We start from the raw sequence: 26,098 nt of genomic DNA, 5'->3' as shown, positions 1-26,098 counted from the left end.
CATAGAATTTCAGGGTTTCTCTTAACTGTCGCTAATTAAAGTTAGTTAATTGAAATAGATTGTAAAGAGTGCTGGATTATTATACTACTCACTTCAAGCTTAAAAATAAGACTAAAATTAAGTCTCTCGTCCCCTCTATACCAAAGTTATTCATGTTTAAAATATGAAACGTGACCTTCCCATAGACTTTGTGTGTATACCGCTTCCCCCTCCTCGACCAAGCACCCTCGCCATTTTTTTCTATCAATCGCGGTGTCGCGAATTTGAATGCCATTGCGCTCATTCTTTTTTTTTTTTTTTAAACATGATAGAGTTTATATTCAGTTTTAAAATGATACCAATTTTATAACAATACATTTCCGTTCAACCGAGATATCGTATGTTAAACAGAATGAAAATTGAAAAAGCGTAAACCACCTTTTTGTGGGGCGAGTTCAAGACACATGGCCGTATGGTAATATTACAATGACGTTACCATGGTTATTCCATGTTTTCTTTTATTATTACTATTATTATTCTCCATTCCCAGGAGAGCATTCCATTAGGAATTTTCAAAGTGCCGGGTACCCGACCATTCACTTTGGTGGAGAATGGCTAAGTATGGATTATAAATTAAGCCTTGGAAATTAAAAGACGCGAGGCCACCGTGATATATAGATATGATTACAAAGTGAGAGTCAAAGCTCTGTTCACCGGGATAATGGGATGTTTAAATTTCAAATCATGGAAGAATTATGAATTTTCAATCCTTCAATATTTTCAAAAACGTTCAAAATCTCTTTTTAAGATTATTTTGTTCAAAATAAGTGATCGCAATTTCAAAGCTGAATTATTTAACAGATGTTTCTGAATTAAAACAAAATCCAAATGAAATTAACAATCAAACAATATAACAAAATAATCATAAAATTGCAATAACAAATACAATATAAACTCAAACTAGAATTTAATTCGTCATGCGGACGAATTAGGTGGTCTGTCATGATTTTTCATTCAGAGTCGGCTAATGTATAAAATGAATAATTTAGATATGATTGATAATCTTGATTCTAGACATCCTAAGAATAAATTTTGACCATTGCTCAATGTGATTATTAATGTTTACCATAGACTTTACACGTAAGCAATTTTGAGAATTACAATTCCAATATTGCAAGTGAAAAACGGGCATGATCCCGGCATCTGATCAAAAAGTGAAGGGCACATTACCGAAAGCCCAGAATCTGAGCTATAACATATTAAAAGCTCCGGCAAAACTGACAAGAAGAAATGGAGATATGGCTCACGAAATAGAGGAATGTCAAATCTAGTTTTGAGAAAAAGTCATGTCCCATAGAGATTACACACAAAATACATGTGATATGAAAAAAACAATTATAATCTGTTTTATCTTGCTAAATTTTAACTTTCATACCTTTTAATTATCATAAAGGATCATGTAAGAGGTGGCAAAAAGAAAAAAAAATGAAAAAAAAATCATCTTTTCTACCCCAGGAATCGAACCTCTGCCCTCGAGAAAGCAAGTCAAATGCGTTATCCATTGAGCCACGATATTCCCCATAGAGATTACACGTAAGCAATTTTGAGAATTACAATTCCAATTTTGCAAGTGAAATACGGGCATGATCCCGGCATCTGATCAAAAAATGAAGGGCACACTTCCGATAGCCCAGAATCTCAGCTACAACATGTTAAAAGCTCAAGGAAAGCTGACAAGAAAAAATGGAGATATGGCTCACGAAATAGAGGAATGTCGAATCTAGTTTTGGGAAAAAGTCATGTCCCATAGAGATTACACGCAAAATGAGGAAAAATGACATGCCTCTTTTCATCGCTGTTTTACGCAATGATGCGTTTCTCAAAACGAATATTCATGTTTATTGAGGAGAAAGAGTACATTATAAACTACGACATATTGAAATCTGGGCGGAAAATGATCTATATTCGAGAAGTTACAGCCAAATTTGCATAAATTTGATGACGTCATTTTTGAAAAAAATGAAATTTTTAGTTTGGGCGCCTATTTGATGACGTCACGATATAATTTAGGGACAATGGTGACATGAAATCAAATCTACAACTAAAACTCTATCGATATATGAAAAAAAAATTGGGGGTCAACGGACTTTTTAAAGAGCTACAGTGAATTTACAATAGGCATGTTTTTGCCCATATATGGCCTATAGTGAGAGCTCGCGCGCACACGTGCTGCAAAGTTTAACGGGTGTTAATTTCGTTATTAATGGTTGTAGAAGGTTGATCAAGGTATCAAATTGCTCAGAATTTTATTAGCAATGCAATGATATTAAAAGAAACGGTTTTTCTGCGTTGCGTTAAGGTGTAACGCGCGGAAACGCGCGCGCATATGTGCGCGCGCGCAAATTTTTGAAATGCTTAAAATGACCTGAAACGTACCCAAAAAATTTTATAGGTCATTTGTACGATGTTTTTACCTTTGACGCGCGCGTACGCGCGCGTCATGACCTCTACATGACCTTTGATGACATTGACATTTGACCCTTGACATGAAGTTAATGTCATGTAAATATTGTTAATTTTTGATAATTGATAATGAAGATATGATCAAATGAAGAATTTTACAAAATGGCGCGTAGATGACGTCATCATAACCATATGACCTTCAAAAGCTTAGTATGCCGTCTCTATGATAGATTCTATGTATGACGAAAAAATCAGCAAAATTGATTCAGCCAATTCCGAGAAAAGTTGGCGACAAACATAGGTGCTAAAAATAAATAATAAAGAAAGAAAATTCTGACGAAATCAATAGGTGATCTGTCATAGACAGACCACCTAACTAGAATTTAATTCGTCATGCGGACGAATTAGGTGGTCTGTCATGATTTGTCATTCAGTGTCGGCTGATGTATGAAATAAATCATATAGATATCATTGATAATCTTGATCGTAGACATCCTAAGAATAAGTTTTGACCATTACTAAATGTGATTATTGATGTGGTGATGACAATCGTCAGACATACATCTTCAAACAGATACATACAAGATAGATGATTATACCTCACGGATCAACACGGCAATGCCGGCATGATCCGGGGAGGTCCGGGATAGTTTTGCCCCAGATGACTGTGAACACGGCAGCTTCACACGGATCTACACGGATCATGCCGGCAGAGCACGTCGTCAACACGGACCAATACGTCAGCAACACGGACCTACACGTCAGCTACACGGACCACCACGTCAGCAACACGGACCTACACGTCAGCAATACGGACGAACACGTCAAATGCGTTATCCATTGAGCTAGCATATTCCCCATAGAGATTACACGTAAGCAAATTTGAGAATTACAATTCCAATTTTGCAAGCGAAATACGGGCATGATCCCGGCATCTGATCAAAAAATGGAGGGCATATTTTCGAAAGCTTAGAATCTCGGCTACAACATACTAAAAATTCAGGGAAAACTGACAAGAAACAATGGAGATATAGCTCACGAAATAGAGGAATGTCGAATCTAGTTTTGAGAAAAGGTCATTTCCCATAGAGATTACACGCAAAATACATGTGATATGAAAAAAGTAATTATAATCTGTTTTATCTTGCTAAATTTAAACTTTTATACCTTTAAATTATCATAAAGGATCATGTAAGAAGCGGCAAAAAGAAAAAAAAGTGAAAAAAAAAATTCATCTTGTTCACCCCAGGACTCGAACCCGCGCCCTTTAGAAAGCAGTCAAAGCCACGATATTCCCCATAGAGAATACACGTAAGCAAGTTTGAGAATTACAATTCCAATTTTGCAAGCGAAATACGGGCATGATCCCGGCATCTGATCAAAAAATGGAGGGGACAGTCCGAAAGCTTAGAATCTCAGCTACAACATACTAAAAGCTCAGGGAAAACTGACAAGAAACAATAGAGATATGGCTCACGAAATAGAGGAATGTCGAATCTAGTTTTGAGAAAAAGTCATGTCCCATAGAGATTACACGCAAAATACATGTGATATGAAAAAAGCAATTATAATCTGTTTTATCTTGCTAAATTTAAACTTTTATACCTTTTAATTATCATAAAGGATCATGTAAGAAGTGGCAAAAAGAAAAAAAAAAGGGAAAAAAAAAATTCATCTTGTTCACCCCAGGACTCGAACCCGCGCCCTTTAGAAAGCAGTCAAAGCCACGATATTCCCCATAGAGAATACACGTAAGCAATTTTGAGAATTACAAGTCCAATTTTGCAAGTGAAATACGGGCATGATCCCGGCATCTGATCAAAAAATGAAGGGCACACTTCCGAAAGCTTAGAATCTCAGCTACAACATACTAAAAGCTTAAAGAAAACTGACAAGAAAAAATGGAGATATGGCTCACGAAATAGAGGAATGTCGAATCTGGTTTTGAGAAAAAGTCATGTCCCATAGAGATTACACGCAAAATGAGGAAAAATGACATGCCTCTTTTCATCGCTGTTTTACGCAATGATGCGTTTCTCAAAACGAATATTTATGTTAACTAAGGAGAAAGAGTACATTCTAAACTACAACATATCGAAATCTGGGCGAAAAACGATCTATATTCGAGAAGTTACAACCAAATTTGCATAAATTTGATGACGACATTTTTGAAAAAATGAAAGTTTTAGTTTAGGCGCCATTTTGATGACGTCACGATATAATTTAGGGACATTGATGACATGAAATCAAATCTACAACTCATATTCTATCGATATATGAAAAAAAAATTGGGGGTCAACGGACTATTTAAAGAGCTACAGTGAATTTACAATAGGCATGTTTTTGCCCATATATGGCCTATAGTGAGAGCTCGCGCGCACACGTGCTGCAGACTTTAACGGGTGTTAATTTCGTTATTAATGGTCGTAGAAGGTTGATCAAGGTATCAAATTGTTCAGAATTTTATTATCAATGAAATGATGTAAAAAAACGGTGATTTTGTGTAGCGTTAAGGCATTACGCGCGGAAACGCGCGCGCACACGTGTGCGCGCGCAAATTTTTGAAATGCTTAGAATGACCTAAAACGTACTCTCGTTTGGTCAAAAAGTGATTTTGAGCATTTTAAAATTTTGACGCGCGCGTACGCGCGCGTCGTGACCTGCAGGTGACCTCTGATGACATGACCTAATGACCCTTGACCTGAAGTTGATGTGATGTAAATTTGATTGATTTTTGATAATTGATAATGGAGATGTGATTGATAATGTGATTTTACAAAATGGCGCCTAGATGACGTCATCATGACCTGATGACCTTGAAAAGCTTATTTTGACGTGTCCATGACAGATCCTATAGATGACATGAAATTCAATGAAATTGACCAAGTCCATTTTGAGATAACTTGGCGACAAGAAAATCCGTAAAAATAAATAAATAATAATAAAAAAATTCTGACGAAATTAAGAGGTGATCTGTCAAAGACAGACCACCTAAATATTACAGTGTACTCAAGATAATAGTGGTAAGTGCGAGATAAGATTTAAAAGCTATGAGGCGATGTATTTTACTAACAATTTGAAAGACCGTCCGAGAAGGTAGAGCGGTATGCTTGATATGAAATTATAACAAAGGCATATCATTAAAAAGAACAAATGAATAAAAGGAAAATTGTTTAACCAGTCAAGGTAAACTGAGTAAATCTACTACTACTTCTTCTACTACTACTTCTTCTTCTTCTACTACTACTACTACTACTACTACTACTACTACTACTACTACTACTACTATACTTCTCATACTCCTACTACTACTCCTCCTCCACCTCCTACTACTACTCCTCCACCTCCTACTACTACTACCAATTCTACTACTACAACAACTACTACTACTATATACTACTACTACTACTACTACTACTACTACTACTACTACTACTACTACTACTACTATACTACTACTACTACTACTAATAATACTCTACTACTACTACTACTATAATACTACTATACTACTACTACTACTACTACTATATACTACTACTACTACTATACTACTACTCCCCCTCCTCCTTCTACTGCTACTATTACTACTACTTCTACTACTACTACTACTGCTATACTACTACTACTGCTATACTACTACTACTGCTACTACTACTACTATACTACTACTACCACTACTACTACTACTCCTACTAACTCCTACTATAATATAGGGTTGTTGAGGCGACCAATCCCTTCTATGTTATGATTTAAAAGGGAAAAGAAGATGAAGAGGGGGGAAAATAAAGGGTGAAATAAAGACAAGATGCTTAAAGACAGAAAATCTCAACTTGTTCATCACATTCGACTTTGGGGTCATTTTGTTCCTATATACCTTGTTTCTCATGCTGCTCCCCGTTCTGCTCGCTGTTTGCATAGGTGATTTTTGTAACAGGTATTCTCTTGATTATTCTTTTCAATTCTTCTGCTTTATATTCACACAATGCCATCCGGGATTGATTTAAAAAGAAAATTCCCTCCTAAGGGTATTTTTTTCATTGACATGATCCGATGAATGAGCATTACAACAAGAACTTTGAACGGATATCCCGACGGTTATATTCCGTAGATGCTAGTGCTCGGACATACGACTAACGAGAGAAAAAAAACGTTTATCGACCCCTCTAACTTTATCATTTTCGAACCCTTCTTGACTTGTCCAGGGTGACCAGATTTCACAAAATGAAATACGGGACAATCGACAAACAAAGATCAACAAAGATTTCCACGCACAGTGTTAGACTTGTGAAAAAAATAAAGAATTGAAGTGAGGGTGAACGAAAGAATGAAGGAGAGAAAGAAAAGAGATGAATTGAGAAAGATCGAAGAAAATGAAGGGAAAAAACCCAGAAAGTTAGAATAAATGAAGGATGAAAGAAAAAATAAAAGAGATAAAAAAAAGGTTTCCATATCATTGGCTTTGAAATGATATAGAAAGAAAGAAAGAAAGAAAGATAAAAGAAGGGAAGATGAATAAATGTGTGAAAGACAAAATAAAGGAGAGAATTAAAGGGGAAAAAGTAAGAAAAAGGAGGAGGAATAAAAGAATGAAGTAAAGAAATATGTTTCCTTCATTCTTTGAAAGAAAGAAGAATAACAGGAATGGAAGGAAGGAAGGGAAAGAAAGAATAAGGGAAAAGAATTAGAGGGAAAAATAAAAAAAAAAAAGAAAGAGGGGGAGGGAAGAATGAAGGGAGGAGAGAACGAAAAAAGAGAAAATAGTGGCAACCGCGTAGCCAGGATTTCATTTTGGAGGGGGCGGTAAATGCACGCGAAGCATGCCAACACTTACAGAGCGCGAAGCGCAAAGCTTTTGGTGATTCATAAATTAAAATGAAAAGGAGCTATCTCTCTTGTCTCTAGTACCTATATCAGCTCCAAATCAGTTGACGATTTTGAACCTTGTTTTCAAAGTGATTGTGAACGCACAAAAAAGGAATACAATGGAGGAAATTAAAATACTAATAACCCCGCGCGAAGCGCGGAAGCTAAACTTTTTTAAATAATTTTTTCCATGGAAAAGGTCCCGAGAAAAGGGTATTCTCTAAGATATATTGAATACTTCTCTTGGAAAGATCAGAATTGATTACAAACAATTTAGCGACAGCGCATATCTTTAACTCGCAAAACAGAAGAGAAGAAATGTATTTGTCGGGAGGAAGATATTCCTTCCCGCGCAGAGCAATGAAACTCTGAAATTTCAAAGGGCGGACGTTTCATCAAATGCAGGTATCTTGTACCCCATCGGCTCTATTTCAATTGATTTTCTACGATTACTGAACTTCATTACAAGGAAAATAGTGCGCAAAAAATTGAAACTTCTGTGAATTATTGAAGGATGCCTAATTTCTTTGACTTATCCTGAAGCTCTTCATTTTGAATCAAAGAAACGTAAGTGTCATTCAAAATTCAAAACTGAGGGCGCAAAACAGGACAGGAAACGAATGTGCAGGGAAATGACATGAAATTTAATAGAATTTGATAAAAAAAAATATTGTACTTTTTTATTCAAAACAACACGAATTTTATACCTTCCTCTTTTTAAATTAGGAACCTGTTTGCCCCAAAATTATGGTTGTTTAGTAATGAGCTGAAAAGCAGGAGAAGTTGACTTTATGGAGGTGACGGCAGAAACTGATATAAAGATTTTACCCGCCCGGAGTCGACCCGACCAGAAGTTGCGTGATCAATAAAAAAAGGATAACTTCATATACTTCGGCCTAACCTTACTTTAAAGGGGAAGTTCACCCTGACATAGCAGAAAAAATAATAAAAAATATTGCCGAAGGTTTGAGAAAAATTCATCAAATAATTGAAGAGTTATTAGAATTTCAATTATTTGATTTGTGACGTCATATGCGAGCAGCATTCCTACATAGCGAATGGTAAAAAATCAATGAAATGTCATTTTCTCAGAAAATTGAAAATGGTTTTCACTGTAACTTTTGTATATCAATGGACAAATCATTCACACCCGATCATGAAAAGAAAACAAAATTAAGTCATCAGGAACCATACAAAATTTGAAATTCATACATTTTATATTACATAACACATGGGGCAGCTGCTCGTTTATGACGTCACAAATCCCAAATTTTGAACTCTAATGACTTTCTTACTCTTTAACAGATTTTCCTCAAACCTTCACCAATATTTTTTACTATTTTTTCTGCTATTTTTACAACAAAGTTTTCTTCAGGGTGAACTTCCCCTTTAAATCCATGCACTATATACATTTGAGCTTTATCTGGCAAGAAACACATATAGCTGAGCTGGAAAATAGGGTTAGAAAAAGGTGGGGGAAACAATGGAGAACTTCAATATTGTCATTTAACCGCGCGCAGCGCGGAAGCAAAATTCATATAAAGATACAGAGCGAGAATGAAGGAGTTTCTCTTTTGAAAAAAAAATGAATAAAAAGGAAAAAAACACAAAGCTACCTTTCTTCCCTTTTCCTTTTCTCCTCTCTTTTTCCCTTCTTTTTTTTCTTTTTTGGGACGTTTGGGGGGGGGCGACCGCCCCCACCGCCCCCCTGGCTACGCGCCTGCATAGTGGTAGGAGAGAAAGAACGAAAAGAAACAGGAGAGGAAGAGAGGAGGAAGCCAAATACATTTCAAGGAAAGAAAGAATGAAGGAAATAAAAAAGGAAATTTGATAAGAACGAAATTCAAATAAAGAAGGAAGGAAAGAAAAATGAACAGAGAGAGAAAAAAAATGTTCAGGAAAGAAAGATAGGAAATAAAGATAGATGGAACAAAAAAGGACAAGCAGGAAGGATAGGGTAGAAAAGAAACAAAGAGGAAAAAAGTTCAAACTTCAAGCAAACAAAAAATCCAATCATTTAACAAAAATCATAATGTTATTTGGTGTTTTTTTAGATGTGTTGAAAAAAAAATTAAAGGTAAGATGTTGTAGAAATGAATAAAATTTCAAAGTGAAACATATTGTCAAATTAAAAAAAAATAGATGCAACATTACGGCATCATCCACACCAAAGCTCAAAACGAAAGCTGGAACAATAACTTGTTCCTCCGATTGCATTAATCTCAGAATCCATAATATAATTTTAAGAATTTCCCGCAGATTTTGTGATCATTTTGGATGAAAAACTGTTTATCATGTGAGATTGTTTGCACCTATCGATCCTACATGCCTATAGCTAGTCTAGTAGCCTGCCACACACGGGCAGGAGGCCAGTTCGTTTACAATGAACTGTATTGGGTTAGCAAGAAAATCACCGCAGAACTTGCAAAAGTTTACAGTTATCGATTTAATTGTTGTCTCTGCTTCGTCATCTGTTGGTTATTACATGAAAATTCGTCACTTTTAAATGTATTCACTACATTTTGTTCAATATTCTGAAATACGGGACAAATAGGCGTCCCGGGAAGGGTTTGTCGGGACGCCGGGACAAAGGGGCAAAATACGGGACAATCCCGGGAAATACGGGACGTCTGGTCACCCTTGAATTTTGTTAACCCTTGCTATTTCTATTTATCTGCAGATTCAGAGGGAAACTAGTTCTGACGTATTTTACAAAGCCTGGGGAAAATAAGATCATCGATTTGACTGCGCTCCACCAAGATCTTTAGATCTTGCATTAAGGTACGATAATACGCCAGTGGCGGACTGTACCAGCCTGGAAGAAGAAGAAAGGAATCAGTTTCAAGATGGCGTGTAACATCAATAAAGACTTCCTGCACATCAAGCTGATTTACTTCACGTATCTGGGAGGTAAGTGAAGAACACATCTTTGAATACATGGAAGAAGTTTTCAAAGAAATTTAAAACAAAATGAGTGAGTGAGAGATAAAGAGAGAGGGAGGGTTAGAGAAAGGGAGAGAGGGAATGGCAGGGGGTTGAATAAAAAAAGGTAAGTATATGGAATGGTAGAACGAATGAGCAAAAAATTCTGATGAAAATGAAAATCCACATTTTTTTGTTCCAATATTCAGACTTCATGCCATGACGATGAAAGCACTTTTTCTGACTTCTTAACCTTCATTCACCTGGGCTATTTCAGACCATTTTTTCCCAAATTGATCCTACCTCCCATTTTCACATCTTGGTCGCTGATCGCCACAAAAATTACACACGCTTATAGCTGGGTGTAAACTACACTGTGAAAAAATTGGGCAATATTTTACCCAATATTTTGCCCAACGTTGGGCCGATAGTCAACCCTACCAACTACTGGGCAATATTTTACCCAACGTTGTTGGGGCATTAATGTGCCCAACTGTTGGGTAATATTTTTAACTACATTTTGGGGGACATTAATTTGCCCAACTTTTTAATAAAGTTATTAACCCAACATCTGGGCAAGGCCTACACTCACTTCGTGTACCTGGTCCGTGTCGATCCGGAGACCTTATCCGAAAGTGCTTTGCATGCACAATAACGCTGCATACAAGTGCAAGTGCATATCTCAAGTGAGTGAAGCAAAAACAAAACAGCGTCAGATATATGTCATGTATGTAGGCCTATTCTGACAAATTCCTTACAAATTATGCTTAACGTAAAGTCCAAAATAAAAAATTAAAAAAACGTTTAAGCAACTCATCTATGAAAGATTCAGCGAGGCTCCCCAGCCCCCAGTCATCTAGAAGCTCCTCCATATCTTATCGACCGTGTGTAGCATGCTGCAAGCGCAACTCGTGATCGTAAAGTTTCGCAACATTTACCACTCAGCAGGGCAATTACTAGCCCAACAATTGGACATCTGTATTTTGGCAGCGGCAGAGTAAAAATTTGCCTAAGTATTGGGCACATAATGCCCAACAAAACAATAACCAACGTATATATTACCCAACAAAAAAATGACCAACGTAAATTTACTCTTTTTTTTCACAGTGTACAAGACTGTAGAGAAAGATTTATAAAAAAAAAATCAAAATGTTTTTAAAGTAATTATGAAAATAAGTGTATGAAATTATGCTTTTGCCCTTGACTCGGTTTTAATACATAGTAGAATGCTAATTTTAATGAAAACATTCATTTTGACATTTCTTACAAATATCTACACAAAATAATTTGTCCACAAATTAAATTCCTTTGTTTTTGTTGTTTTTGTGAATGTTTAAAGGTATTTTCGAACTGTAATTTTGTTTCGATAAACTTTGTCGGGGCCCTTCTTGGGGTCATAAATACTATGCAATGTATTTTCAGTTTCCTGCAGCGCCTAACATCCAAGACTATATGTTCTCTCTAAAAAAGAATGTATCGTATTCTGGATTTATCAGTGATGTAGGATGAATGTAATATTCATGAAAATCTCATCGGCGTAATGCAAGCGCGAATCGTGAGATGATTTTTCTTTTATATCCTCACCTAAAAAGTGAAACAGTGTTTGCAAAAATAATGAAGGGGATTTGTATCTCCCTTATCAAATTAGCGCGTGATGAAAAGGTTTGACATTTAAACCAGAAAAAAATGTATTTCAGAACTGTTCGTAACTGAGTATTAATGAAGATTAACTAAGCAACATCCTAACCCGCAGCTAGAGATGAAAACCTATGATATTTGCATTTGAAAAAGGATTATTTCGGATTTTTTAAGGACTGTTTGTTAGAATTCTTGAAGAAAATAAGTCACTAATTAAAAGTTGACATGAATATTCATCTCTGGGTATAGACATACAAGATTCATTTTCTAAAAGTGTTTTATTTTATGTTTTCCTTTTCTGCATTTAAGCCCCTTTCCCTTTTTGCGCCTCCTTGAAAGTGACACCCGGGGTACGTGCTCCCCTTCCACTCCTTATATACATGTATGCCACTAGGTCGTATACAAATAGAGGATTGATTGTGTGGGTGAGAGATGTGTCAATTATAGGTGATGACTTTCAGGCAGCATCGATAAAGGAAGGCAGTGGAGGAGGAAATATTCGGTTATGCTCAAATTGGTGGAAACTCGATTGTTTCCATGGCAACCATGGTGATCATCGTCATCATCATAGAAAGCAAGAGAGTGAGGTAACCACTAGCTCAGATTGTTGACTGAGCCTGAGGAGATGACTATTATCGTGTTCAATACCCAGAAAAGGAGAAAGGAAGATGGAGGGAGAGAGAGAGAGAGAGAGACGGGAGGGGGGGGGGAAGACGGGAATGGATGGGGTCCGTGAAATAGGCAAATATACCAGAAATGAGATTTTCCGAACTTAATGATGATAAATATTGATGATGATGATAATGCTCATAAGAATAGGCCCATACTGATGCTGATAACCATATAGTAATGGTAATATCAGTTACGAAGGTATCAATAAAGAAAATGTAAAACAGTTACGAATTTATATTTTTAAGAGAATTAACCTTTTCAATTCGACCCCGATAAAACAAAGTGAAATATTGAGTCTGTATATAATACCGAGTACATCTTTTGGATGATGTCAGTTATCCTAATGACAGGTCGGGCTGCTCTGTAGTACAAAAAATGTAAGCCTGTATTTAATTTACATGAAGAAAATATGTTTATAAGCCGGTTCCGGGGAGGATCCAGGAATTTCCGAAGGGGGGGGGGCATTTTTGTACCGAAAAATATCTGACAAGCAAAAACAAAAAAAGTTTTCAATACCAAATCGAGGTCATTTGTTCCTTAAGGAGAAAACAAGCAAAAGAAAAAATCACGAACGTATGCATGACGTATTTTCATTAAAAAATCGGCCTTTTAAGGGGGGTGTACGTGCGGGATGTGCCCCTACCAGGATCCGCCAGTGATCAGGTGATTATTGTAATGTTTCAATTGGACTAAAACGCCTATCTACAAAGGAAGCGGGCTAGTTATTGACCGGTAATTCTTACCAATTAAATTAAATTAAATTTTGATCGTTTTATTTTCTTTCTTTTTTTCATGTTCCATGCAGCCTTCGCCTGTATGCTCCCGTACATCTCTGTGTATCTCATCCACATTGGTCTTTCCGTTTGGCAAGTGGGAATCATTCGTTCCTTGGAACCTGTTCTAACCTTCTTCTTTAGTCCACTTTGGGGAGGAGTAGCAGATAGATACAGCAAACATAGACTAGCCACAAGTATAGCCATAATCGGGGCTGCTGTAGCATACTTCATTTTCATTTTTGTACCTCTGATGACCGGGGTTTCCCCGGACTCCTTACTACAGGACGCGGCTGAGAACTGCTCTGCTGATACAACAGAGTGGAACATCTCCGATGGCCATGATGGCATGTGCGATGATGCTGTCATTGTAGACGGACAAGGGGTGGGATATGATGAAAGTAAGATTGATGTACTGATGGGTTGTACAGAAATGTGTGCAGGTATGCCATCCAGTAACCATGGAAACCACGCAGGTATGGTTGGTTATTGTTTGAGACGTGATGACGGATGGGACTGTAGCCCGTGTCCTGAAACTGAGAATCGCCACACTGAGGACATCGCAGAAGACAGTATGACCTTGTACGGAATATCATGCGCATCATCACAAATGGTCGACTTGGTTACTACAGGATCAGGAAACAAGACTGTACTCCTTCCTTCTTCTGTTCGACATACTGAAAACAATGTTAGTATGTGCCAGCGATCTGCCTGTTGCCAATGTGAGACAAAGAGAATTCCAACACCTCGTCAGGGGGTGACCTTTGCTATATGCACTGTCTTTGCAATTTTGGGAGTGGTATTCAACTGCAACATCCTTATGTTCTTTGATTCTCTCACCATGGAACTCATCAAGGGTAAGAAAGAAAATAAATTGTAATTATATGGACAAAGTTAGCAAAAAACGCGTCACATTCTCTCATTGAATGTCTCATTATTGTAACTATATTCCCTCTGACTCTTATCGTTCTTTCATTAAAAGTCTCTTTCACTCTATCCCTATCTATCCCCACCACCTCCTTCGACTTAACTGGAATTAAGTGATCTTAAGTTCGATCTTATTGGTGTCGGTGTAAAGAAAGTAAAGTATAGACTAGCTAATAGCACAAACACCAAATGTGGGTTAACACAAAATAATACCAGTTTGTATAGTGAGGTCGGTCAATGCGCCAATTTCATTTAAAGTTCGATGCTGCGGCTGACATGTTAAAATATCCGCGACACCATGCTGCTCTTAAAGTGATGCTCCGGCCTGAAAATATTTATATTTCTAGATAAATAGAGTAAAATTCTCAGTGCAAAATGCTGAAAATTTCCATCAAAATCTGATGACAAATAGCGAAGTTATTGAACTTTAAAGTTTAGCAATATATTGTGAAAACTGTATATGCACGTTGTCATGAATGTTCATTAGGTGGGCTTATGATGCCACATCCCCACTTTCTTTTTCTTGTTATTACATGAAATCATTACTATTTCATTTTTTTGTACATGTGTGAATGATTTGTCTCTCTTGTAATGAAACGGGTTGCAGCAATGAATATCTAATCTAACCAGTTGTTATTCCAATATTTTTGGTTCTTGAAGGAAAAAATGAATAAAAAATATAATAAAATACGAAAGAACAAGTGGGGATATGACGTCATCAGTTTGCTCATTGAATATTCATGAAGACATGCCTAAAATCTTTAAAATGCCATAACTTTGCCATTTGTCTTCAGATTTTTTTTTGGAATTTTGCTCTGTGAATTTTACACACTAATAAAGAAAGGTTCAAAATTGAACCCTGAAAGGTTGATGCAAAATCAGCACCCTATATGGGTTCAAAAATAATATGGAACCCCTGATTTGGGGTTTATTTTTGCACCCTGCGGGTTCAAAATTGCACCCCTAAATTTTATATTATACCCTAGGGGTGCAGTTTTGAACCCGCAGGGTGCAAAAATGAACCCCAAGCGCAGGGTTCAATTTTTGAACCCCAAATCGGGGGTTCAATTTTTAGAACCCAAAGGGTGCTGATTTTGCATCGACCTTTCGGGGTTCAATTTTGAACCTTTATTTCTTAGTGTGTACTCTATTTATTTAGATATAAATATTTTTAGCCTGGGGCATCCCTTTAACACCAAACTTAAAATCACCCATTCACACTCAGCTTTCTTTTTCTCCAAACTGAACTAGGAAAGAAAGCAGACTACGGCAAGAATCGAGTATGGGGAGCGATAAGCTGGGGGCTCTTTGCCTTTTTGAGCGGGGCAGCCATCGATTTGTACACAGACCTGGTCAAGACGAAGACGGATCGTTTGGAGCCAGCATTTATTATGTATCTCTTCGGAATGTTAGCCTGTCTCGCCATATTTCTTCATATGAAACTTCCAAATCACAAGAAGCCCGAGGCTATGAAGAAAAATTTGAAGGTGTGTATAAAGATGGTAAACATGTATTCATAATAGGTTTCTTTGAATTGGAGGGGGTGTGCGATCGAGACGTAAGGAGAGCGTTTGATGAAAGGACTAGTCGGAAATTATTCCCGACAAGTCTTGTAAATTTCTCATCTGACAGTTATTGTAGTAGTGATGATTCTCAGCCAATCAAAATCAAAGAATCCGTCAATCAACTTGTCGGAAAATACATACTCTCAAGGACCAACGTTGTGTCACAGCGGGATAGCAATAAAGGGCAAAGGAGCGATGCACTTGTAATCAAATCGATCAATTCCTGATATTCTTAAAGTTTTTTTTCCAAAATGCAACATTCTAAAGTCAACCTATATGATACAAGCTGATGGATGGATGCCCATGGTCAAGACGATTCGCTTTATCCCTCTCTTTCTCTCCCTCTCTTTGGTGTAACGCATTGTCATAATGTATCAGCAACTACCCCCCTCCCCTTTCACCATCTATACGATAATTCTTATAAAAACAAGCTACACTTTGTGATTCATATGATCCTCTTCATTAACATTCACGATGATCAGCGGGCCGAGAATTCGCGCTGGTACCTGGCCCTGCCCCGATCTTTGTCCCCCAAATTTTGTAGATTATCATGGTGACGAAAAAAAATCCAAGATCGATTGAGCTTATAAACATCACATAAACATAAGCGATGATGACGGAAGAGTCCTGTTATTTTGCTACTTTTCATACGCCGTGACTTTGACTGTTCAAAGCAGTATCCCCTTTTCGTTTTCTATTACTCTCTTTACATATCTTTCTTTTATACCATCAGGGGCGGATCCAGCTATCGAGGGGAGGGGTGAAAATCACCCACATTTTCCCAGATCAGTACGAGCAGAACTTTTTAATAAACGTTCTGGCCTGATCGGAAAGGGGCTTGCTAAGGACTGTTTGCTGTTCGCCATCAAGACGATACATATTTCAACGATTAGATAAGGCCTGCAGGCTGCGTCTTACAAAGAGCTGCGATTGATCCGATCAATCGCAACTATGGAAAGCCAGCAAAGTCAACACATAATAAAGAGCATGTTTGTTCGAAATTTGTTCTAGATATAAATGTATATTCATTGATTTCCTGACAATTTAATTGGTGTGTTCTCCATTTACAAAGGACATTATTTTTACATATTTCTTGTCGAAAAATATGACACTGATGGCTTTCTATAGTGTGAAACTTAAATTGATTAATTCTTTATACTTTCATTATATTATGTTGAATTGATTAATTTAACTGAATATTCTATTGCAGACAGTATTGTGCGACGGGGAGGTGATCCTGTTCCTCATCGTGGTCGTTGTGACCGGTATCTCCTTCATTTTAAGCTTCACTTATGTGGTCATCTTCATGAAAGAACTGGGCAGTCCCTACTTGCTTCTTGGTCTGGCTGTCACCTTGACCGCCATCGCTGAAATCCCTTTCATGTATTTCTCAGGAGCTATAATCAAGCGTGTTGGTTACGCAGGTAAGAAAGTTTTGGCATCAAAGGACTATGAAGACATGCCATGTGAGCTCTAACATTACCTATATCGTAAATTAAGAGGCTTTTATATAGGAGGAGATTATAATTTGTTTAACAAATTACCTATATCATTGGTTTAATTGTCTCCCTGTTTTTTTTCTAGCTGTCGCCATTATTTAGACATGAAAGTAGGCCTAAACAAATAATTTATGTAACTGCCGGCCTAGCTAGCCCATATTGCAAAGACGATATCAATTTTAATTCTTCACGTGCTTCTTTGCTCCACATCCAAATAAGACGTTAAAATAATTTCAATCGATCGCATTTCCACCATTGAATGTGGAAAGCAAGATCATAGCGGATATTGGATATGGCTGTGAAATTAAAGGGAAAGTATTCACTTTTTCTAAAATGTATCAGGCTTAGATTATACACTAAGAAATAGGGGATCAAATTTGAACCCTCCGGGTTGGTACAAAAGCTGCGCCGAAAGGGGTGCTAATGAGTGTAATTATGCTCATTTAAGGGTGCATTTAGCTATGTTAAGTACCTTATATAGGGTTCGAAATTGAACAATGTAATAAAGGTTCAAATTTGAACCCTTCCTAATGTCAAGTACTATGCACCTTAACAGGTTCATATTTGGTTGTTTGAAGGATTGCATGGTGGCATGTACAATCGCTGATGTGATTTACGGTACACCATGTGGAGTGTTATAGAAACAGTGGATAGAAGAAGAGAAGAAATGGATAGGCAAGAAAGTGGAGATTTGAGAGTAGAGTATTCTTTCTTGAAAGTAGTCCTGAAAAGGACTGTAAACCAGAAGAGATTGATGAGTTGAGAACAGCTTGAGTAGTAGAGCTGATGAGGAGATGCTGGCTTGAGTAGGCGAGTAGAGATGACGAGTAGTAGAGAGACTCGACGTTTCGGACAGGTTGACTCTCCTGAAGACACTTCACATGGTGTACCGTAAACCACATCAGCGAGGTTATTTGCAACTAAAAGGGTACGATCGAGCATTTCTTAGTGCATTTCATGATAAAAAGGTGCATTTTTTCACCTTTTGCCACTTAGGGTGCAAGATTACACCCCTAAAGGTTGGTACAAGTGCTTCATTAGGGTTCAAACATTTCTTAGTGTGTAGTGCTCAGAAAAAACGGTAGGTTCATTAGTTATGTCAAATTGTAATTTTATCTTAGAGTCTAATGGTAGGCTCTTTTATCGAATTTTATCTTCTCTTAAGGAAGATAATTATGTTCACTAACTCACCATGCAATCTCATTTCTTTTACAGGTGTGATGTATATGACTTTAATAGCATATGCTATCAGATACTTTGGTTACTCATTTGTTTACAACCCTTGGTTTATCCTTCCCGTTCAACTTCTTCATGGTATAACTTATGGTCTCTCGTGGCCCATGTTTACAGCATTCGCCAATAAAACAGCACCTAAAGGGATGGCCAGCACCCTTCAATCAATAGTTGCCTGTTGCTTCATGGGTTTTGGTAAGTCCAATCAGGGAATCGTTACTAAGACAGTTCACTGGTCCAATTAAAATTTCAAATTCAAATTGTTTTATTCTCTCAGTATACCTTTCATTAAAAAACAAATGATACATAGTTGAAATACATGTATTACAGCTCGATGTTCAAGTCTAAAATTGCATTATTGTTGAGAATCGTGCTTAGGTAGCAGCAAAAGGGAAAACAATCATTATAATCAGGCCGACCCATTTACACATGAAAAGGTGACATAGAAAATGCAATAATAATATACAAGGATATAGCAAATAATGTTTAAAAACAAACAAATAACTTAAAAATACACATAAACAATGAACCAAGACAAACAAAAAATGAAATTCCCTAACGCATTTACAATCATTAAAACAATTCAAGCGTATGCATAACTTATACATCATTCAGCCATTGTATTTCGCAAGAATGAATCCTTTGAATGTTGTTTTCAATAAATTACAGTAAGTGTTTTTGCATTACGTATTTCATCTTTCAGTGAATTCCAAACTACAGGACGCTGATAAATGATGGATTGTTGTAACAGTGACGTTCTTATTTTAGGAGATGAAAATCATTTGCATTTCTAGTAGGATAAGTTGCAATTCAGGTTAAAGTAATTTCATTTTTTTTCAATTCATTTCCTTATTCATTCAAATAGGTAAAAAATCATATGTACAATGCAAACAAATTAAAAATGCATACAAAAATACAAAGTAATTCATTTCATAAATAAACAAAACATTGCCTTGATTAAATATCATTATGTAAAATAAAATGAAATAAAATTCCGAGCTGGTATTAATATATGTCATAAATGTTAAAAGTTTCAAATTATAAAATATGGGTCAAACTTAAGTATGGGCTGATGAATGATTGAATATTCTTATTGCACGTTTTTATAATTCTAAACGTCTATCAAGATAAATGTTGGCTGCACCTCCCCATACATAAAAATACCATAATCAAGAAAAGGAGCAATAATAGCATTGTAAATCATTTTAAAAATCACAAATGGTAACATTTTTATTCTGAATAGTATTTTTAAATTCTTTGATATTTTATTACAAATGATGTTAAGATGGGGTTTCCATGTCAACTTGTTATCAATTGTCACGACAAGAAATTTCAAAGGTGGGACATGTTTAATATCCAGCAAGGTTTATGGTTATTTGATCGATATCAACATCATGAAATTAGTTTTCTTTACATTAACTGAGTTTGTTCACATACAACCAATTTGAAATGTAATTCAGATCATTATTAAAATACTTTGTAATTCAAATGGATTGTATGTGACAGAAAGGTGCTAGTGTCGTCTGCAAATAAAACGTACTTTAAAACCTCAGAAAAAGGAAAGTGGGGGATGTGACATCATCAGCCCACCTTGATGATACGGTGCATAATTGTTTTCACGAAATATTAATAAACATTTAAAACTTGTCCGATTCTGATAAAATTGTCAGCATTTTTCGCTGTGAATTTTTCTCTCAAAGATAGAAATATTTTAAGCCTGGACAATCCCTTTACGGGGACACTAACCGGACAAATTATACTTTGTTGATTAAAAAAATTGCTACAAGTAGTTTTTACTTTGTTTTCAAATTATAATTATAATAACTTGTAGTAGTAATATTAGTAGTCGCCGCATCGTCGTCGTAGTAGTAATAATAGTGGTGAATTTAGTAGTTAATGTAGTTATACATTTATTATTGTAATATTATAAATTATTTTTATTATTATCATTTTTTCATCATGATTTATAACAGTAGTAGTAGTAGTAGAAGAAGAAGTAGAAGTATAGTATACTTTATTTTCATTAGCATCATTTTGAAACTGTTATTATAAATTACATAGTTTGTCGTCAATGTTATCATCATTATTATCACTATTATTATTATCATCATTATTATATTTATTATTGTTAGCGTCATTGTTATGAACAGTAGCCTATTAGTAGTTATACTATTATTAATTATTTAAGTATTACCGTTAGTCTTGTTCTTGTTCTAGCTTCTCCTCCGGCCTTCTTATGAGTCTTCTTCTCAGTCTTCTTCTTCGTCTTCTAAAATTCTCAGTCTTCTTCTTCTCCTTCTAAAATTCTCAGTCTTCTTCTCCTTCCAAAATTCTTAGTCTTCTTCACGGTTTCATTCTTCTTCTTCTCAGTCTTCTTCTTCTTCCCAGTCTTCTCCTACTCATTATTCTTCTTCTCAGTCTCTTCTTTTTCTTCTCAGTCTTCTTCTTCTTCTTGTAACGTTTTCTTCTTTTTCCTCTGCTTTTTTTCTTATCATCATCATCATCACTATTATTATGTATTATTACTATTTTATTATTATTATTATGTATTATTATAATTATTATTACCATCATTAGTAGTAGTAGTATATTATCATTGTTAGAATTAGTCGTCGTCGTTGTCGTCGTAGTAGTAGTAGTATAGTAGCAGCAGCAGTAGTAGTAGCAGCAGCAGGAGTAGTACTCAGTAGTAGTAGTATCGGTGGTAACTAATTCATCGTAACTTAGAATCATTTTGAAACAATGATAAGTCGAAACAACTGAACTTCTTTCTACATGATTCTCTTTCGTTTGGTACTATTGTTGATATTCTTGTCTTATCATTATTCTGCTTATTTATACTAAATTAATTTTGGCTATTGCCCGAATTCTAAGTTTCTCACCTCCCTGAGTACACAAAGGGCACTGCAAGACATGTTAGGACTATTCATATGAAAGCTTAGTCCAGATTGGGGAGGGAAAATGAGTGGATTGGCGCTGATTAGAGATTGGGAGACATGTGCCCTCTATGTTAGCTTTGGGAAAAGGGCACTTCCAAACAACAAGGTCCAATCTGGACTAATGAAAGCTCTGTGTGCATATGACATAGTGGAACATTACTTATCCATTCTGCTTTATTTCTTGCTTCCTTCTGTAGGTGCTGGAGTTGGTAATGCTGTGGGTGGTATCATCTATGAAAACTATGGTGCGAGACTACTGTTCAGGTGTACTGGGTCTCTCTGTCTTCTGACACTTGTCATCTTTTTCTTCATCACCGTTTTTGTCCTGAGACGAAAAAAGAAAGAAGAGGAGGCAAACGTGGACGAAGAACCGGAGAAATGCAAAATGAAGGGTATAAAATTCATTTATTATTTCCGACTTGTACTTAACATGTAGGCCTACGTACAATAAAACTTATGGAAACTTTGAAAAGATGAAATTATGGAGGAGCCAAAAGGAACAGGAAATGGTGTATTTTAGTGAGGGTGTATTTTAGTGAGGGACTTTTATTGTATGTTCTCAGTTACGTTTGGTTAAAAATTGAATTTTTCTTGAATATCTTCTGTTAATGTATCAGATGTGTGTTTCGTTCAATTTTTGAAGTAATCGACGTGCAATGTCATTAATGGCTGAGGTTAATATTGCAGAAGAGATTTAGATTATATTCAAAATTCTTGCTATAATACTTGACCACAATCTTATTACTCTTTTACAACTTGATGACTGTCAATTCAGCTAGATGCCTATATTTTATTGAACCTATACAAAAACAATGTTCACTAAGTCTGTTTATATCTATACAAAACTCTAAATCAATTAGCACCTGAACATCTTAATAATACCGTCACATTATACACACCCTCTCGTAATCTTCGTTCAATCACTGACACATGCAGACTTTGCATTCCCTTGTCAAAACTCTCCTCTGCCGAAAAACGGTTTGCTGCCAAGACTTGGAACGCTATCCCTCTTTCAATAAGAAATGCTTCCAGTGTTCTTGGCTTCAAAACTTCCTTTAGGACGTACTTTTTTCCTCAATAATTAATTTGCCTTTTTATCATGAATATTGTAGTATTTATTGCAAATGTTAAATTGTTATTACAACATTGTACACGCTATGGTACTTTTTGTTTTTAGCGCCTCTAAATACCCATTCTTCTTCTTCTTATTATTATTATTAGTTCTGATCTGGGTTATTTGTGCTTTAATAACGACTGTACCTTTGCAACAGAACACACCATCTGGTTCAAAGGTATAATCTTTTATACAGGATCGATGCATCAGGTTGGGCAGGATGCACAACGCATCTAACTCTTTTTTTTTAATACAAGCAGACTTATATACAAGAAGGAAAGACGGAAAACTTGCCAAGAGGCAATATGAACTGAATGTCTTGCACGGGCAAGGCGAGAGACTTATGGCGTAAAGAGGACAAGACAAAAGAATTACACTGAGTGGACATGACGAAAGACTTACAAGAGGACAAGACAAAATACTTACATGAGGACAAGACAAAATACTTAAATGAGGGAACGACGAAAGACTTACAATAAGGCAAGACGAGTACTTACAAGAGGGGAAAACGAAAGACTTAGAAGAGGGCAAGACGAAAGACTCACAAGAGGACACATAGGCGGAAGACTTACAAGAGGACAAGACAGATGACTTACAAGATGACAAGACGGAAGGCTTAAAAGAGGATAAGACGGGGTGACTTACAAGAGGATAAGACGAAAGACTTACAAGAGGATAAGACGGGAAGGCTTACAAAAGGACAAGACGGGGAGACTTACAAGAGGATAAGACGGGGAGACTTACAAGAGGATAAGACGAAAGACTTACAAAAGGACAAGAAGGATGACTTACAAGAGGACAAGACGGGGAGACTTACAAGAGGATAAGACGGAACGTTCAAGTTCAAGTTTATTGATTTCCTTTCTTCACATATATACATTGGTACAAGCAGGACATAAAGTGAGTAACATGGTAAATTTTAACAAAGGAAATAATAACAAAATAACATAATTATTAAAGAAACAAAATAAGTCAGTATAGATGACACATCTTGTCATTAACAAATTAAGTGTTACAAAGAAAAGTTCATAACCTGTTACTAATATTAAAGTCATGAAAGAAAGGAGGAGACCTTAAAGAAGCTGGGCTTGTTAACGCAAGGTCCCCAAAGAGAAAATAATATATACTTGAATGAATACTTACTTTAAGACATCTAAACAAAATAAGCTAACGTATATTTACATTAGGGTTAAAATAAAAATATCTACAAAAGGGATAGAGTTGAAAGCTGGAAAGAGGAAATATATACAAGATGGAGAAGGAAACAGTAAGTGTGGGGGGGGGGGCAAAAAGAAAACATGTGAAAGAAGAGGGTTTCAAGGATAGGGAAAGAATGTTGGAGAAAAAGAAACACAAAAGAAGAAACAAATCAAAACAAAAGTGCAAGTTGGTTCAGAAATTATTGTTAAGGGCCAGCCTGTGAAAGAAAGAGGGGAATATAGGCATGATTAAATATTTTCAGTATAGTTACTCAATAAATGTAATTTAAGTTTGCTTTTAAAAACAGAGATACTGACAGAAGAAGTTACATTAATAGGAAGTGAATTCCAATACTTGTTGAATTTTTCTCTTTTTATTTAAATCAAGTTTTTGTTGGGGTGGACTTGTCCTTTAATTTATAGATTACACCAGTATTTTTAGATATAGTTTTACAAATATTACTACAATGGGTTGCCCAACTCAACTTCTCATCAATATGTAGTCCAAGAAACTTGGTGGAGCTTACTTTCACAATATTGACATCATCAAAAATTACACCTCCAGGTAAGTCTCTTACAGAATTACTGAAAAACATATAGTTGGTCTTTTGGAGGTTCAATGACAGCTTATTTGCATGGATCCACAAAATAATTTTCTTCAATTCACTATTAACTGTATCTAATAAAATTTCAGGGTTTCATGCGAAAAAAATACACGGTTTACAAGATGACAAGACGGAAGGCTTACAAGAGGATAAGACGGGGTGACTTACAAGAAGATAAGACGAAAGACTTACAAGAGGATAAGACGAGAGGCTTACAAGATGTCAAGACGGAAGACTTACAAGAGGATAAGACGGAATGCTTACAAAACGGCAAGACGGAAGACTTACAAGATTACAAGAAGACTTACAAGAGGACAGGACGGAAGACTTACAAGAGGTCAAGATGAAAATAGTATACAAGACAGAATTAGACTTACGAGGGTGTAGATTACTTCAGGGGCAAGATGAAGAAAAATTACAAAAGTTTACAGTAGGAGATAAGTGAGACTAATGAGAGGGTATGATACTGGTAGTGGAACATTCTGATCAGACAAGAGGCCCTGTGGTCGAACAGTAATTTTGCTATTCTCAACTTTCGTCTTATCTGAATGTACTGGCGCCACTGGGTCGAGATAAAAGCCTTCAAGAGCAAGCATTGCAAAAGTACACGACGAATTAAAAAAAAAAAAGGTAAGAAAGGAGAGGAGACGAGGCAAGATGAAATGCTGGCGAAATGTAGTTTATAAAAGGGATTGATTAGAACTGAGAGAAAGAACGACAAAAAGGGTACACGGTAGAGCAGAAAATTGACAAGAAGAATGAAGATAATGTTTTTTGCAAGTCGAGGACTTAAGACACTCGAGGCGAAAGAGATGAAATGTTTAAACAGAACAAAAGTATGAAACAGTCTGCCTACATTGTCATTATTAAAGTAGTTTATCTATCGCCTTTTTCTCTGTGTCTTTTCCTTTATTCAGACGCCCCCTGTGACGCCCCAAATTGGGAAGATATCGAGAGAAGTGAAAAGGAATGTAGTACGGATGAGGATCAAGATGATGTTCGACAAAATAACATTAATCCTGATATTCATTCAGTGAACATGATATAGGAAGAATGCTATCGTTCTTCGCAGGCATTTTACGCCCGGGGGTGGGGCACTCGACCAAAAAAGTGGTGGGGTGTGCCGCGGGCGAGACAAAAAACGGGGGCCTTGCAATGGAGCGCGGGCTAATTGTAATAAGGAGGGTCCTCGGAACGGGCTTCGGAACTACAAATGTTTGTGAAAACGGGGGTCCTTGCACAGATCACCAGCGTGTGTGTGCGTATGCATCCCTATGGAACGGGTATGCGTGTATGATGCAGCTAGCGCGGTGGGCGCGTTTCCGTTTTACACCCTGGCGAAGGCATTTTCCGGAAAAGTAGCCAAAAAGCGACTAGTGAAGAGTCTACACACGTCGCTGGTTGCATGCAGCGTGCGACACAGGCGAGTCCACCACCGCATGCAATTTGCACAGTTACTGATCAGAGCACAGAGTTCCTCGGCACTTCATGTACAGAGAGAGCGGCAGTCAGGAGTGAAATCCGAACATGCTTTTGCAGTCGCGTTGTTTATGATAGTTTTTTTTATAAAAATAAATTATTAACTAAATGAATAGAATGACAGACAAAATAAAAATAAACAGATACTTATAATGGAAAGACAAATTGAAGTTTGATGGATTGATACACTTAGAAGCTGCCGAAAGATAGATATAGAAGACTGAT

General features: G+C 36.5%; 1 protein-coding gene across 3 annotated transcripts in view; it reads left to right on the top strand.

Annotated features, from left to right (window-relative positions):
- Window positions 1–25,702, top strand: part of LOC121410620 (major facilitator superfamily domain-containing protein 6-like) — a 28,449-nt gene extending 2,747 nt beyond the window's left edge. For 2 of the 3 annotated variants that reach the window (XM_041602848.1, XM_041602840.1), the window contains exons 2-8: window positions 9,989–10,218; window positions 13,346–14,170; window positions 15,492–15,727; window positions 17,016–17,229; window positions 18,520–18,732; window positions 21,674–21,868; window positions 25,312–25,702. In XM_041602848.1, the coding sequence (XP_041458782.1) occupies window positions 10,155–10,218; window positions 13,346–14,170; window positions 15,492–15,727; window positions 17,016–17,229; window positions 18,520–18,732; window positions 21,674–21,868; window positions 25,312–25,442 (1,878 nt within the window). In that variant the 5' untranslated portion in view covers window positions 9,989–10,154 and the 3' untranslated portion in view covers window positions 25,443–25,702. Of the gene's footprint in view, window positions 1–9,988; window positions 10,219–13,345; window positions 14,171–15,491; window positions 15,728–17,015; window positions 17,230–18,519; window positions 18,733–21,673; window positions 21,869–24,483; window positions 24,732–25,311 lie in introns of all 3 variants that reach the window. The other variant, XR_005969363.1, reaches the window with a different exon arrangement.
- The last annotated feature ends 396 nt before the right edge of the window (window positions 25,703–26,098 follow it).

Source organism: Lytechinus variegatus, chromosome 1 (assembly GCF_018143015.1).
Source record: "Lytechinus variegatus isolate NC3 chromosome 1, Lvar_3.0, whole genome shotgun sequence".
Taxonomy (NCBI): Eukaryota; Metazoa; Echinodermata; class Echinoidea; order Temnopleuroida; family Toxopneustidae; genus Lytechinus; species Lytechinus variegatus.
This window is presented reverse-complemented; position numbering and strand designations above follow the sequence as displayed.